We start from the raw sequence: 16,932 nt of genomic DNA, 5'->3' as shown, positions 1-16,932 counted from the left end.
TGTGGAGGCCGTGATGTGTGTGCAGGTCAGTAAATAATGGTAGCTCCCTGCTGCCAGCAGCGACTTGCTGCTGACTTACAGCTGGCACTGAATCATCTCCTAACTACCACTGACACGAATCTGGAGTCTCAACCAGCGCGTCAGCTCCGAGGAGGCTGGAGAGGCACGAGTCTTATTTATCTCTCATTCATCGCCCACCTCCTTGGCTAACAGCCCACCCTTCCAAGGAAAATGATTTCTGGTCTCTCTGGACTGTTCATGTTTGTCTGTGGGTTGGAGACTCAAAGAAAAAGGGTTCATGGTTGTCCACATGCTGTTTCTGCAATTTGAAGAGTGATTGACCTTTTAATGGTGGCCTGCAGGCACAGGAAAACAGTCAGTGGCATGATGGAAATGTTCCATCAGAATTATGAGTCTGGTGGTGAAAGCACCCAGTGATTTCCCACACAGTTGTCAGCATGATGTCCTCGTAGTGAGGCAGAATTGGGAACAGCAGGGTCAGACATGGAGGAACTTCTCTTAATGTCTCTGCCTGTTCAGCTCTGCGTCACCCTCACGCATTATAGACCTGCTGGGACTCAAGGGGCTGCTGTCAGTCCTGGGAAGAGATGCTGCTCACCCAGCAGCACTTCCTGGCTGTACTGATATAAAACAGTACCTTAACTATTATAGTACCGCACAAGCTGTGAAAGTTGAGAAGCAAGTAATGCTTCCCAACTTTCAGCAGTTCAGGGCTCATCAGCAGTCCCCACTGCTGCTCTATTGATCCCAGCGTGGTATGAGCATTACAACATGATGCTCTATTATGTCCTCATCCATCAACTTGTGATCGGCAACCCCATCCCCCCTCCAGCCTTGTACTGCCTGCTCTTACACCTCGCTGTCCATGCGCAGAGGTGGAATACTGATCCTAATAATAATTCCAACAGAAATGTGGAATATCAGTGTAAACCTGGCAATAACCAGAGAGAGGAAATGAGCTTATTGAAGCTCTTAGCAACAAAGCCTGGCTGGAGTTGACCAAAATTGATGATGATGATGAGCTGCTGTAGAAAAGTAAAACCCAGCTGAAGGTTTGGTGTTGGGTTGGAAGATGTGGGTCGGTTACCATGAGGGCTGATGGCAGACATCTGTAGTTAGCTTGAGATGACAAACTCATCGCAATAATTAAGACAAAATGCTCATACACACACACACACACACACACACACACACACACACTTGCCCCCAGATATGTTCTGTTGAGTAGTTGCCCAGCTGTGTCAAGCCTTTTGTTTGGGGGCTGGACCTCAGTCATGTGCTGCAAATGTCCCACCCCGTGATTTGCGAGCTAGTGAGGTAACCCCGCCTCACGCCGCCTGTGTACCTGCGCCTGCGTGACTGTGTCGTGACTTGATCAGCTGATGATGATGTATCTTTAGAATGTTTAACAGTTGTTACTCGGGGCACCACTTGCTGTAATTTAGTTCCGTCCAATGAGAAAACGATCAGTCTCAGGTTGTAGCTCATGAATGAGTTCTTTGCAGGTCAGTGGCTTGCATACAAAGATATAAACTGGTTGGAACACTTCTCGGAATTTTAAGAGGAATTAATACAAATAAGAAAACACGTAAAACAAAGTAATAATTCCAGCAAAGCAATGAAGGCACAGTATCAGAGTATCAGACATGAATTCAAGCTGCAAGCAGCGTTGTGAGGGCCTGACCCTGGCCTGAATCCCTGGTCCAGGGTGGAGGCCTTGTAGTTGAGGAGTTAGAAGCCTGAGTCTGATCAGACAGTGAGAGCAGAGCTGAGAGCTGGCCCTTTAAGAACCCCTCCCCCACTGCTCTGTCTCTGATCTGTGCTAGAGTGAGAGCAGAGCTGAGAGCTGGCCCTTTAAGAACCCCTCCCCCACTGCTCTGTCTCTGATCTGTGCTAGAGTGAGAGCAGAGCTGAGAGCTGGCCCTTTAAGAACCCCTCCCCCACTGCTCTGTCTTTGATCTGTGCTAGAGTGAGAGCAGAGCTGAGAGCTGGCCCTTTAAGAACCCCTCCCCACTGCTCTGTCTTTGATCTGTGCTAGAGAGAGAGCAGAGCTGAGAGCTGGCCCTTTAAGAACCCCTCCCCCACTGCTCTGTCTCTGATCTGTGCTAGAGTGGAGAGCAGAGCTGAGAGCTGGCCCTTTAAGAACCCCTCCCCCACTGCTCTGTCTTTGATCTGTGCTAGAGTGAGAGCAGAGCTGAGAGCTGGCCCTTTAAGAACCCCTCCCCCACTGCTCTGTCTTTGATCTGTGCTAGAGTGAGAGCAGAGCTGAGAGCTGGCCCTTTAAGAACCCCTCCCCACTGCTCTGTCTTTGATCTGTGCTGGAGTGAGAGCAGAGCTGAGAGCTGGCCCTTTAAGAACCCCTCCCCCACTGCTCTGTCTTTGATCTGTGCTAGAGTGAGAGCAGAGCTGAAAGCTGGCCCTTTAAGAACCCCTCCCCCACTGCTCTGTCTCTGATCTGTGCTAGAGTGAGAGCAGAGCTGAGAGCTGGCCCTTTAAGAACCCCTCCCCCACTGCTCTGTCTTTGATCTGTGCTAGAGTGAGAGCAGAGCTGAGAGCTGGCCCTTTAAGAACCCCTCCCCACTGCTCTGTCTTTGATCTGTGCTAGAGTGAGAGCAGAGCTGAGAGCTGGCCCTTTAAGAACCCCTCCCCACTGCTCTGTCTCTGATCTGTGCTAGAGTGGAGAGCAGAGCTGAGAGCTGGCCCTTTAAGAACCCCTCCCCCACTGCTCTGTCTTTGATCTGTGCTAGAGTGAGAGCAGAGCTGAGAGCTGGCCCTTTAAGAACCCCTCCCCCACTGCTCTGTCTTTGATCTGTGCTAGAGTGAGAGCAGAGCTGAGAGCTGGCCCTTTAAGAACCCCTCCCCACTGCTCTGTCTCTGATCTGTGCTAGAGTGGAGAGCAGAGCTGAGAGCTGGCCCTTTAAGAACCCCTCCCCCACTGCTCTGTCTTTGATCTGTGCTAGAGTGAGAGCAGAGCTGAGAGCTGGCCCTTTAAGAACCCCTCCCCCACTGCTCTGTCTTTGATCTGTGCTAGAGTGAGAGCAGAGCAGAGAGCCGGCCCTTTAAGAACCCCTCCCCCACTGCTCTGTCTTTGATCTGTGCTAAAGTGAGAGCAGAGCTGAGAGCTGGCCCTTTAAGAACCCCTCCCCCACTGCTCTGTCTCTGATCAGTGCTAGAGTGAGAGCAGAGCTGAGAGCTGGCCCTTTAAGAACCCCTCCCCCACTGCTCTGTCTCTGATCTGTGCTAGAGTGAGAGCAGAGCTGAGAGCTGGCCCTTTAAGAACCCCTCCCCCACTGCTCTGTCTCTGATCTGTGCTAGAGTGAGAGCAGAGCTGAGAGCTGGCCCTTTAAGAACCCCTCCCCCACTGCTCTGTCTCTGATCTGTGCTAGAGTGGAGAGCAGAGCTGAGAGCTGGCCCTTTAAGAACCCCTCCCCACTGCTCTGTCTTTGATCTGTGCTAGAGTGAGAGCAGAGCTGAGAGCTGGCCCTTTAAGAACCCCTCCCCCACTGCTCTGTCTTTGATCTGTGTTAGAGTGAGAGCAGAGCTGAGAGCTGGCCCTTTAAGAACCCCTCCCCCACTGCTCTGTCTCTGATCTGTGCTAGAGTGGAGAGAGAGGAGGAGCACCAGGACTGGAGTGGGACAAGAGGAAGAAGTCTGCATACGCTGGTCCAGAGGGACACAGAACACCATGTTCTTGGAGGGGTTTTTGTCAGGAATGCAGTGGTGTGGTTGGTAGAGCTGTGGGATGGATGGTGTAGACGTGAGAAGCATTTGTTTGACAGTATGTACCTGAGAGGACACCGTCTCCCCATCGGCTTCCATTGGAAGGTGAAACGTGTCTCCCCCACTTTGACGGGTTGTAAAATGGAAACCGAGTAATTCACGTAAAAACTTTTAAAGATTTTTGAAGAGCACAGTTGTGTGATTAATGTGTGAAAGTTTGGAAGCGATACCATTAATGCCCTAGGAGGAGAAAGATTTTGTTCGGGGAGTAAAAAAAGTGCTCATTTTGTCCAATTTGTGGACATTCTGTTGTAGATAGGTGGTAGGTCAGAGTGTAGGAATTGTTCGTCTTCATGAGACGAGTCCAACAGTGTTGGTCCTATGTTTGTGGGACATTCCTGGGAGGAGTTATAGCACTGCAAATTACCTAAAATTATCTTATAGTTGTGTGGCTCTGTAGGTGGCGCTATAGACTTTTTTGTTGTTTTTTTGTGAGATTAGTGAATGTTTAGCCAGACTGGACAAGTGTGCCGAATTTCAGCGAATTTCATTCATGTTCAGGGGGTGAAATTAGACTATGCGCTCATTGACAGCGAGAACAGTCCAGGACCAGGTTTTGAATGGTGTGGATGTGAAAACCGGCTCCAGGCCGTCTGGCCCAGCTGCCTCATGGGTTTAGGGGGGCTGGGACACTGTTTAGTGGGTGTTTGTTGTGTTTTAGTGCTGCTGATGTGTTGCTCTGCTGAGCAAACATGATAGGGTCTTCACCTGAAGAACCTTCATGCTCAGGCCCTGATTGTTAGATTGATCTGAGCTTCCTCTTTGTCCTGTGGTGGAATCAGTCAGAGGGTCCAAGACCCAGCACTTAGTGACTATGTAGCACTAACTGGGTTGTGTGATGTTGTATGTTTGTCCAAAAAAAGAAAAAAAAAGAAAAAGAGGGAGGGGGGGCGGGCGACACTTCTTCTGCCACTAGATGGCAGTACCTGTGACCAAATCACAACTGAAGCACTTTTGCGCTACTATGGGTTTCTCCTTCAGTCTAAATTCTTGCTTGTGTTGTACGTCGCTTTGGACAAAAGCGTCTGCTAAATGAAATTGTAGAATTGTAGAAGTGGACGGCAAAGGTAGCAGGTAAAAAGGTGTGCAGGATGAACGACAGTGACCTACGAACAAACGAAGACTACTGAACGGAGGCTGACCAGGCTCTACGGAGTCTAGCAGCGTTAGCAGTGAGAGAGAGAGAGAGAGAGAGCGATCGAGGCCTGAACAGATGCAGCGCTGATCTTTGTGATTGTGACAGCTTGAAAACCAACATAACCGGCTTACGTTCTCAGCTGGGTTGCTCCCATCGATGTACGATACCTCTCCACGAGCTGGTGGGAAGACGGCCTCCAAAGCCTCCGCCTGGACAACCGTGGCTCCCGCTGGGATTCATTGGATGGAGAAGGGAAGCGCGTTGGTTCACTACCGTCTGGTCTCAGGCTGCTGGCTGCCTCAACAAAGCTGCTCTTCTCAGGCACAAGGTGGCTTCTCTTCACTGGTCAGGATGGAGGTGCGAGGCTCACGGGAGGTCAGTAGTGTAGCGACCGTGAGCCGCGATCGATGAAGAGTAACAGAAATAGAAAATCAAGAATTTAAATGCTACGCAGAACGATGCCTTCATGAACTCAAAAATGAGTGTACCAAACTCAGTGTACCAAAAAAACCTCTGTCTAAAGGTAAAGAACAAAGAAACAAGTAAAATAAGCACAGTAGAAAGGTAACGGGGAGAGGTGGACCAGCCGCTCTAGGAGCTCGCGCAAAAAGGCAAGAAGTGCTGAAGAGAGCCCCCGAACCCAAATGCAACGGATGATGTCTCGACTATTATAGTAAACTGGTCCGCCTCTGGGGAGCAGGGGTGAAAGTGGCTCAAAAGTCTTGCCAGAACTGTACGCACGCCCTTTGCCAAAGCAGGTCGCCAGCAGCCGAGTTCTTTGATTTTGCCCTCTGTTTTGTTTTCTTTCTCTTTCTTCGTTCCGTGAAAGCAGAACAGCGTGGTTTTAACCAATCAGAACTAACAATGCTGGTAACGTGACCCAGGTGTCCGTCTGTCAGCCAACCAGAAACGCCTCGCATGCCAACATGCGCCCATGGGCACGACTCCGTGTCAAGGCGGTTTCACACTGAACGAGCAAGGCGCAGGCTGCGCGGGGGAAGTCCATTCATTGTGTATGAGGGCGCTGTGACGTCACATGAGCGCCAACCAAGCCCAGCAACTGGGTAGCGCTGCTACTCCTCAGACACTACTGTGTTAAACAGAGAGCAACCACGCATCACACAGAGGTCCTCTAGAGAATCAGATGCTCAGTGTGATGACAACAGTGACAGCAAGGAACTTCACTACAGACACTGAAATATTCCTGACGTCATGTCCTTACACACAGGTGTGTGTGTGTGTGTGTGTGTGTGTGTGATTGAAGTTAAGTGAGGAATTCTGTGACAGAGACTTCAGTTACAAGGTGGCATCCCTTGATCCAGAGTCCAGGTTTCATCTGTGGGTGTTGGTTCCTCCTCTTGTACTTCGTTTAACAGTGACACAGAACCTCCAATCACATGAACACTCTAATTGACGCAAGCAGTTTTATACTGGAAGGTTGAAGCACCCATACATCCTAAGAAAGAGGGAGCATCTTCACATGATCAGACAATGCATCCCCAGTTCATGATCTCGGGTCTCTTCCACAAGGCGAATGTTTATTACGCTCTGTGGGGGTAGAAGTCGCAGAGAGGTGAGAGACCCCCCTTTGGCGAGCACTCCTGACTGGAATTACAAGTTTGTGGGTCAGGGTGAATAAGAGTCGATGACTGGAGTCTTTGAAGGAAAAAGGGGGACGTAGAAGTTCTTGGTTCACGTAAGGGTTAATTACCATTAAAAAGGTCAAGAGGGAAATGTTCTGCTCCTCTTTCTGGATTAAGTGTTCTGGGTGGGGGGTTGCTCCAGACATCCTGCCAAGAGTGAGGAAAGAAAAGGGTTAGTACACTCCACCTGCGTGCCTGCGTTCATGGTCAGTCAGCTAATCCATGTCTGCGCCTGGCTTCTTGTCAACAGGAAACCCAGGATCAACTCCCAACTGGTTGCCCAGCAGGTGGCCCAGCAGTACCCCATGCCACCCCCACCCAAGAAGGAGCGGAGGGAGAGAAGTGAGCGCACAGACAAGGAACGCCTAGACGGCGACGGAGAGCGTGCCAACGGAGATGGGCGTCCAGAGGGGGAGCGTCCAGAGAGAGTTAGGCCAGAAGGTGACACTCTCGAGAAGGAGAAGAGTGACAAGGACCAGCCAGTCAAAGACAAACCTGACAGGGAGAAGGAGATCAGTCCAGCTGTCACGAAGAAGCCCGGCAGCAAAAAGACCCGGTCAGTCTCTCTCTGTCCGTCTGTCTGTCTGTCTCTCTCTCTGTCTGTCTCTCTCTCTGTCTGTCTGTCTGTCTCTCTCTCTGTCTGTCTGTCTGTCTCTCTCTCTGTATGTCTGTCTGTCTCTCTCTGTATGTCTGTCTGTCTCTCTCTCTGTCTGTCTCTGTCTCGCTGTCTGTCTGTCTGTCTCTCTGTCTGTCTGTCTCTCTCTCTGTCTGTCTCGCTGTCTGTCTGTCTCTCTCTGTCTCTGTCTCTCACACACACACACACACACACTTGTTGTGTTGTTGTTGTCCTTACGTGTGTGTGTGTGTGTTGTCCTTTAGACCCAAATCAGACAGCCATCAAAGCCCACCCAGTGATAAACAAAGTATACAGTCTGGCAAATCGGCAAACAAGACCAACAAGAACTCCCACATCTCCAGGTGTGTATCACCCTCACACACTCTCACATCCACAGATGTGTATCACCCTCACACACTCTCACATCCACAGATGTGTATCACCCTCACACACTCTCACATCCACAGATGTGTATCACCCTCACACACTCTCACATCCACAGATGTGTATCACCCTCACACACTCTCACATCCACAGATGTGTATCACCCTCACACACTCTCACATCCACAGATGTGTATCACCCTCACACACGCCCACATCCGCAGGTGTGTATCACCCTCACACACGCCCACATCCGCAGGTGTGTATCACCCTCACACACGCCCACATCCGCAGGTGTGTATCACCCTCACACACGCCCACATCCGCAGGTGTGTATCACCCTCACACACGCCCACATCCACAGATGTGTATCACCCTCACACACTCTCACATCCACAGATGTGTATCACCCTCACACACGCCCACATCCGCAGGTGTGTATCACCCTCACACACGCCCACATCCGCAGGTGTGTATCACCCTCACACAATCACATCCACAGGTGTGTATCACCCTCACACACGCCCACATCCACAGGTGTGTATCACTCTCACACAATCACATCCACAGGTGTGTATCACACGCCCACATCCACAGGTGTGTATCACCCTCACACAATCACATCCACAGGTGTGTATCACCCTCACACAATCACATCCACAGGTGTGTATCACCCTCACACAATCACATCCACAGGTGTGTATCACCCTCACACGCCCACATCCACAGGTGTGTATCACCCTCACACAATCACATCCACAGGTGTGTATCACCCTCACACAATCACATCCACAGGTGTGTATCACCCTCACACACGCCCACATCCACAGGTGTGTATCACCCTCACACACTCTCATGGCTGTGGGTGGTGTGTCACCCCCCCCCCCCAAATGACTGTTGTTATTTTTGCTCTCAGGCCCAAACTGAAGAACATCGACCGGAGCACCGCCCAGCAGCTGGCCATCACCGTAGGCAACGTGACGGTGATCATAACAGACTTTAAGGAGAAGACTCGCTCCTCATCCACGTCCTCGTCCACCATCACGTCCAGCGCAGGCTCTGAACAGCAGCACCAGAGCTCTGGCTCCGAGAGCATGGACAAGGGTTCGTCCCGCGCCTCCACCCCTAAAGGCGATCTCTCTGTGGAGCACGAGGAGTCGTTCTGAGTTCCGGGCCCCACTCCCCTCCATCCTCACCCTGCTCCGCTTCCCCCCTCTCCCCCCACGTTTCTGGACTCTATGGATCCCATAAGGGGAGAAATTTCATCCTCCCCACTGCTGCCCTGCCTCCATTCCATGACCACCCCGGATGCTGAGAGGAGCAGCAGTGCGCCTGCCAGTCGGGGAACTGAAGGCCCTGCTCAGGGACCTTTGACGAGGCCTGGCACAGGCGTGGAGAGCTGGGCTTTACGGAAGAACTCCCCACGGTAGCATCCAGACACTTGTATGTATTGTTTTATATTTGTATGTGGATGTGAGGCCAAGTCAATGTTTTTGTTTTTGTAAAAAATTCTCCGCTGGGCACAATAACCACCATCATTTTAATAACTATTATTACCCTTATTTATTACCTGTTGCACCTGTATACTTTGATATTCTCCCTTTTATGTTGACGCTTTGCTGTGTAGCTCTGCCGCCCAATCGTTCCGTCAGTGTTTTTATTACAGTCACACATACACACACACACACACACACACACACTGGTGCTAGATACACTGTGAAGCAGATCTGGGATTCACTCAATGTGACAAAGTGCTGATGAATCAAATTGGCAGCAACACTGTCTCACCCTGAACACTGTTGGGACCGCCGCCTGTTCGTCGTGTCCAGGTCCGTGTGCATCAGAAGGTCACCTGGAGTTCAGACTCCTCGATGGTCTGTGAGTTCGTTCGCTAGCGCACATCTCTGCAGCATCTCATGAACTGTACAGTGTAGGCTGTTGTGTAAAACACTAAAAGCTGTTGATATTTTTCTGCATTCCATTTCTCAAGTGTTGAGTTTTCCGGCTGAGGGCCGAGCGGTCGTCCCAGCTCTGAAGCCGGCGTTCTGTTGACTGAAGGACGGTTCAAGGCAGTTCCTCGTGGTGAAACCATAGTGAACTGTAACAAAAACCCACTGTGTTGTGAAGCGAGTTCACTTTTCTTTCATTGTGCTCCTTAAGATGACTTTGAATCTGCATTCTCTCAACCTGAAATCCCAGAAAGAAGTGCAAAGACAATATTTTTCTTTAAATCTGAAAAGATTGACAATTCGATTGTTTTTTTATATTAATTTAAGACTCCTGTTATTGAAGGTAAAAAATATTGCTGTAGTCGATAGAATACAGTTGGCTTATTTAAGGGTTTTAATTCACTTTTCACCTTAGCTGATTCTAGAACAAACATGATTTTCTTTTAACTGTATGAAAATGTATAAAGAATAAATGTGTATATGATATCTTAGTTTTATTTATTGAAGGACCAAAGGAATTTCATAATGACGTGATACATAGAAAGATGAATAACAATTTGAAATGCAATTATCTAATGTGTGAGATGATAACAGTTTAAATAAAGACTAATATAATCCATGGTAACGGTGTTCTTTTTGTCCACTCATCCCTGTGCACGGCTAAAAGCGCTGAGTCCCAGAACACCAGCGGCTCCACACTCTCAGGCCTGACTGGGTGAGAGGGCAGCTGAGAGGGCCTGCTGGGTCCATGCACCCCATCTCTCTTGTAGACCCTCCCTGTAGCTCCACTCCAGCTGCTCCTGGGTTAGGTGAAGCTAAATATCCCAAATATGGAGACTCTAAGGCAGGATGTGGCGAAGGCAAGCCCAGGAGATCACGTGCGCTGCTCTTCCGCTGCGGCTGCTGTGCAATTATCTGTTGTTGCACATAAAAGTGGGATCAGTGTTCAAAGTGAAGAAAAGCCAAAATGGTTTGTTCAGTTTTCCTGAGACAGACTCCCTGCTAGAAACGGGCCTGACAAGCCATCTTTCCACCTGCCTTACCTGCTCCCCGTCACCTGACTCCACCTGAAAGAATCCCTTGTTTCATTACTGACAAATGGCCATTTGCTGAGTATATGAATTATTGCTTGTACATAGAATTTTTAAAGGTGCAAACACTATGAAAAAAGGCCTGAAGTCTTTTCTTTCTTGTTTCCTTTTCCACGCAAGCAGTTCTGTTCTTGTGTGCGACCAGTAACCTTAATTTACTGTGTAAAGATGGTTACATTTTTTAGCTTTGTTTGTCAGAGACCCAAATATAGAATGCTTGTTTTCTGACTGTATAATCTTAATCGTGAATTTCCAAGTACATGTATTATACAAACTCATTTCTTCCTATGAAAAATGTCTTGTTACAATGCTTTTAAAAGTTATTGCTCGGTTTTAAGAAAAATGTGAAAAAAGTAGGACAGTACAATAATCCGCTCTTTGTTTAATCCAATTTGAGTTTTTCTTTTCTGTTTGTTTTAATTCTAGCTGATGTGTCATTGTTTCCCCTTGTGAAATGGTCACATTCTGTTCCTGGTGTGGAGGAAATGTACGCAGCATTTTCAGCAGATCACAGCTCCTTGTCTAGCTTCTAATGTTAAAATAATACATGTTTCTGGCATGTGCACGACTTTGCGCTTCTAGGCTAACCTGATCATTTTCCTCTGCTTCAAATAGAAATGTCTATTTATGAATTTTGCTTGTAGTTTTTCACAAATAAAATTGTTAAAGTTATCTATTTCCTGGCTGTCCTGTGCCTTCTTGGTGTTCATGCATGTTTTATCTGCAGCAGCTTTCCCACAAGTAGGTGTGTGTGTGTGTGTGTGTGTGTGAGTGTGTGCGTGTGTGTGAGTGTGAGTGAGAGACAGAGAGCAAGTGCCTCGGCAGCACAATGACACACTAGCATCAGCCGTCAATCATCCGTCTCTTCAGAGGTGGATGCTGATGCTGCGGCACTCCTCTGTCACTGGTGATGACCTAAACACATGAAGTGTTGAGAACCCAGCAGTCACAGTCACTTTTCTCTCGGAGGCCATGAGGCGGCGTCTGTGGGTCGGGCCTTGCTACATTCTCTGCTTCATACATGCACCCTCACAGTTTTGTTTCTTAGCATTTTTCTTAAAACCTCACTGTATACACAAACAAGTCAAGTCAGCTTTATCTGTGTGGCTCCAAACCCCAACCAAAGTTCTGTCCTGACTCTGTCCAAGTAGAGCAGGTCCAGCACCTCCCTCCTTCAATGAACCTCCACCCAACAATTCTCCATCAGCAGCACATCCTGCAACAGCAGCCACCAGAACCTTCCTTTACAAGGCAGGAGGGTGGAGCAGATCCAGGATCAGTGGGGACGGAGAGAGAGCAGGAGAGCAGGACAGAGACAAAAGACCAGACAGGACCCCCGGAGCAGGCTGGATGGACTCTCCTAAGTTAGTGGAGAACAACCCAGCGAGGATCCTGGGGGACATCCAGATCCAGGCTGACTAATGTGCTGATGGACCACCAAGACAGTAAGGTGATGTGATAGATGGAGCATCCAAGAGACAGCAGCACCAGGAGCTGACAGAGGAGCTGAGGAGATGTGAGAGGTAAAGGCAGCAGTGGTGCCAGATGACGTGCTGGGCCCTTAATTCAGCCCTGGAAGTAGAGCTGCAGGTGGAGAGGACATCCAGGAGTCGTGGTTCGACCCTGTTCAACCAGAGGCGTTCCTGAGGCTGTGTGTCCTCCTGCCAGTCACCTACACGCTCACGGACCTCCTTGTGACACACGGGGTCATGTGATACACACCAGTAACAGACCACCATCAGTTCTACTGCAGTAAATGTGTCACTTTGTTAATGCTGACCCTGTCAGAGACGTCTTTGTGATTACTGAGAGGATAGTGGGCGTCGCCCTCAGGTCTGAATCTTTGGAACTAGTGTCTGGACTACAGTTAAGCCATCAAGAGCAGGTAGTTTGTCTTTTTTTATATGAAGAATGTAGAAAACAATTGAATCGGCCAATATATTGGTTATTGGAATTTTTTATTTCCTGATATCGAAATCAGCATCGGCCCCAAAAACTCCATGTGGGTCGGGCGCTAATATCTATTTAATAATATTAACAATAATAATACTTTTTTTTTTAAAGGCGCCTTTCTTGGCACTCAGGGTCGCTGTACAGAGCACATTTAAAAAAACACCATATTTATCATATTTATATGTGTGTCCCTCTCACCCCCCCCACACACGCTAACTGTCCTGAGACCATGTGCTGCTGCCACACATCATGTTCGATTCCGCACGTCTACTTGCACCATCTCTGTCAGCTCCCTCCTCAGTGGAACCACAGTTATTAAATGGCTGGTGCATCCCACGCACTTTGGTCCCATTAATAATGAAGGAGGGTGAATATTTTACACTCCACATGCTTGAAACATGGCGCTCAGTGAGAAGGTCAGGAATGATTACACACTGCAGGCTGACAGGCAGCAAGAAGCCATTTGTTCAGCAGTAATAACCCTAAATGATAAAGTAATGCGGCTCCATTGAACGAGAGAAGACCAGTCACAACGTCTGCAGCGGACGTCACACCCTCAGTTAGAAAAAAAAGCTGAATTATTTTCAGTGTCTTGAAAAAGACACTAAAGACATTAAACCCATCTGAGGGGTGTTTACCGTAGCCATCACCTAAGAGTCCCGAGGGAGGGTGGTGACACATATCAGAGATCCAGGTGAGCTCCAGGTGAAGCTCTCCACCAGCCTCACACTCCTCCCAGCTTCATCAATAGTTTACAGCACACCACCGTGACACACACGCATGATGCAGCACTGGAGCAGCGCTCACACAGGTGATGGAGGGCTTCAGGATCCTCTTCCGTACAGCACCACACGTATGACGGAGGAACGTTCATGTTTGTCTTCATCTTGTGGATGTGGATGAGGTCTGACAAGAGCCAAGGGAGCAGATGAAGCAGAACAGAACGGAAGCTGTTGAGTTTATTAAAACCTCATCAACAGAGCCAATCTTACACTGACCACTTGGTTCTGGTTCTGACCCACTGACCACTTAGTTCTGGTGCTCCATAGAGGCTCAGCCTGCCTGCATTTCCCCTCTGCTGCTATGAGCTGAACCGTCTCAGGGGGGTCTTGGCCCAGCCTGCTCCTGCGGTCCTGGCTGGTGGTCTAGACCCGGTCTCTACCCATCTGGTCCTGGTCCTAGTCCTGCTTCTGTGCTGCCATGAGTGGAGCCTTTGTGGTGTCTCCAGTCCAGACTTCTCCAGCTGCTGGTAGAATTCTTGATATCAGACTCTTCTACCTGGACGTGGTTCCTGCTCAGCAGAAGCTTGTCCTCCCATGATGGGGTGAAAGGGTGGATAGCCACTATTCTGATCAGTTAGCTAAGGTAGCCACTTGTCAATCACATGGTAGCCCCGCCCTAAAGGTCAACCTGCATTACATCTTATTTTTCATGGGTTACAAAATGCTATTTTGAGGAAACTTGAAACTAGAGATTGAAACCATGAAGTAGGTATTTATTGGAGACTTCTGTCCAATCAAAGGCGCTCTTCCCTCTACAGAGTCAGCTCCTACTGGCCACCAGGAAGAATGCATTTTTCCCATCCAGAAGTCTGGTACAAGTCTTTGTGTCTGTCTATGGTTGGGAGCATTTCAAAGTACGAGAGCTCAAATAGATAGTGGAGTTTTTTGCCAACTTTTTGTGCGACTCGCTGTGTCTCATTCTCTTCCCCCCTGATAGAGGCTGACAGTGCAGTCACCTGACGCCAGAGAACACCCCCGTGTCATGATTGCTAGGATTCACAGCTTTCAGATGAGGGAGAAAATACTGCAGCTGGCACGAGAGAACATCCCTCTGACCTACGACGGGAAATGGATCCACAAACTCCCTGGCGGAGACAATGATGTGGTGCTGGCCATACGAGGAGGTGAGGAAGAAATTCAATAACGCTGGGATGCACACCAGATTCCCCAATCCTGCACAGCTCTGAATTACCAAAGGCACCAACATTGACATGATTTTCAACACCCCAGAAGATGCCGATTGCTTCCTGCTTGATAACTTAATTGCTGATGCTCACAGCAGGACAGATCAGCTAAAGGCCCATTTATACTCAGCGTACGTATGGAAATGTATGCATCCATTTCAAACGATGTTACCATCACTGCTCACATACTTACCTACAGAGGCAGTGTTGTAGGAGGCAGTGGTGGATGAGGCCCTTAAATACATTGTGACTGGGGGACAGAGGATTCTTTTTACAAGAACTGCCGATGAAAGAAATTAATGACAAGCTTCATTTTCAATACTTTGGGATGTTCGCCGGGACATTCAAGAACTTGCTTTGCCAGGTGTCCCCCCACATGCAGCACAACAAGTCTCACACAAAGTCTCTTCAAAAAGTTCCACCGTGGCTATTTCTTCTTTGTGTCTCAGTAGAGCTACATATCAGGGAGTAATAGCAACACTGCCCCCACGATATCCGGTGGTACTGCTCCGTTTGGTTCATATCCATAAGTTTCATGGAAACTTGCAGGAATACGGATGAAATGAGGGCAGAGTACATTCAAAAGGCTCCGTCTGTATCTGTATGCGTATTTAACATTAGCATAAATGGGCCTTAACATGACTTCACAACAACATAATTCTTGACTTCCATCTTGACAGGTCAGCTAGCAAAATAAGTAACCCCTCTAACACTTCTATGGTCCTAAATAATCCTACCACTTCCAATAACTTAGTCAACATATGGTGGCTCCAACATCTCACAGTTAGAATCATTATATAGAAGCACAGGCAACTCCCTAACATAGCAGAATAGAACTTAGATTTTAGGGTACTCGCTACAATACCTGCAAATAGGTATAAATAAGATATACAGTAGAATCTGTCACTCACACTGGCTAGACGGGTTTCATCCTGAATAGATTCTCCTCCTTTAATGTTAGATGGGTTACGGGCATTTTCCTTTTGACAACCTTTCTAAGCAAGCCATCCTGTGTCTAGATGCAGAAAAAGCTCTGGACCAGGTGGAATGGCAGTTTCTCTTGAGGCTTCTGGAGGAGTTTGGTCTTGGTCTGTCTTTTATTTCATGGGTGCGCATGTTGTAGGCTCAACCTATAGCATCTGTTCTCACGAACCTGGCTAGGTCACCCTCCTCTCCTTTGCAGAGGGGGATGCTGCAGGGGTGCCCACTCTCGCCACTCCTCTTCGCATTGACCATCAAACCGTTAGCAATTAGCATGAGGGAGCATGTCCTCATTAAACTTATAGCGCTGGGCATATTATATCATAAGATCTCTTTATATGCAGATGATCTGGCCCTTTTTGTAACTGACCCTGAACAGTCAATACCGCACCCACTCCAGCTTATCGACTGCTTTGGAGAGGTCTCCAGTCATGCTGTTAACTGGCAGATGAGCCCGCTCCTATCGATAGCTAATGACACGGACCCACCATTCCTGTCATCTACATGTTTTAAGATAGCCTCTGACTATGTGAAATACCTGGGCATTAAAATAACCACAAAAAAAATTGTTCTAATATTTAGAATCTGGAATCAAATCGGAAATCTCTTAGGCTTCCAAACACCTCAGTACATGCTCCAATCAGGCTGAACAATGCCTTCTTACCATCTCTTACAGACACAGCCTTCAGAGTGTGGAGCTGTATGGGTATTGTTAGTTTTAAAGACCTTTGTTGGACACTTAAGCTCCTCTGAACAACTAAAGTCCAAATTCTCTTTCAAAGTCTCAGTTCTTAAGATATTTACAATTGAGACACAATGTCCAGCAGGCTCCTAAATCATATGCGATTGAGATTGGGGATAAAACATGGGATGAGGTATTAACTAACCTTAAGTCTTGCTCAATTAACGCTCGACTCTAAATGATCCAATATAGAGATCACATTCTAAAACTAGACTGAACAAAATTTTCCCTGATCTCTCTCCACTATGTAATACCTCAGAAGGTACACTTACACATCTCGGTGTCAGTACTCTGAGACAGAAGGACACAAAATGCAAAAGCAGACAGGGAAGTTCAAGCTCAGTCAGTTTATTCAGTCCGGGTTCAGTGCACAGGAGTCAGATAATCAGGGTGAAGGGACAGACACTCAGGGCAAAAACTCGAAATCCGAACACAAGGGGAAGGTCATACACACAAAGACTGCTGGAATGCTGACATAAATTACTAGATGAACTGGCAACAAAGGGAAGGAACATGGGGTTTAAAAACACATACAGGGTAGTAAAAGAAACAAGAGGGTAATCGCACTGGGGAAGTAAACTATGAAACACAAGACTATCAAAATAAAACAGGAAATAGAACAAACCCTAACAGTACCCCCCACCTAAGGGCCAACACCCGGCAGCCCAG

General features: G+C 48.2%; 1 protein-coding gene across 1 annotated transcript in view; it reads left to right on the top strand.

Annotated features, from left to right (window-relative positions):
• The window catches only part of rybpb (RING1 and YY1 binding protein b), a 48,061-nt gene extending 36,801 nt beyond the window's left edge, over positions 1-11,260 (top strand). The window contains exons 3-5 of the mRNA XM_086197273.1: positions 6,833-7,138; positions 7,462-7,560; positions 8,498-11,260. Of these exons, the coding sequence (XP_086053399.1) occupies positions 6,833-7,138; positions 7,462-7,560; positions 8,498-8,747 (655 nt within the window). The 3' untranslated portion in view covers positions 8,748-11,260. The remainder of the gene's footprint in view (positions 1-6,832; positions 7,139-7,461; positions 7,561-8,497) is intronic.
• The last annotated feature ends 5,672 nt before the right edge of the window (positions 11,261-16,932 follow it).

This window comes from Aulostomus chinensis, chromosome 3 (assembly GCF_037954235.1).
Source record: "Aulostomus chinensis isolate RoL2024-O1b breed Wild chromosome 3, RoL_Achi_v1.0, whole genome shotgun sequence".
NCBI lineage: Eukaryota > Metazoa > Chordata > Actinopteri > Syngnathiformes > Aulostomidae > Aulostomus > Aulostomus chinensis.
This window is presented reverse-complemented; position numbering and strand designations above follow the sequence as displayed.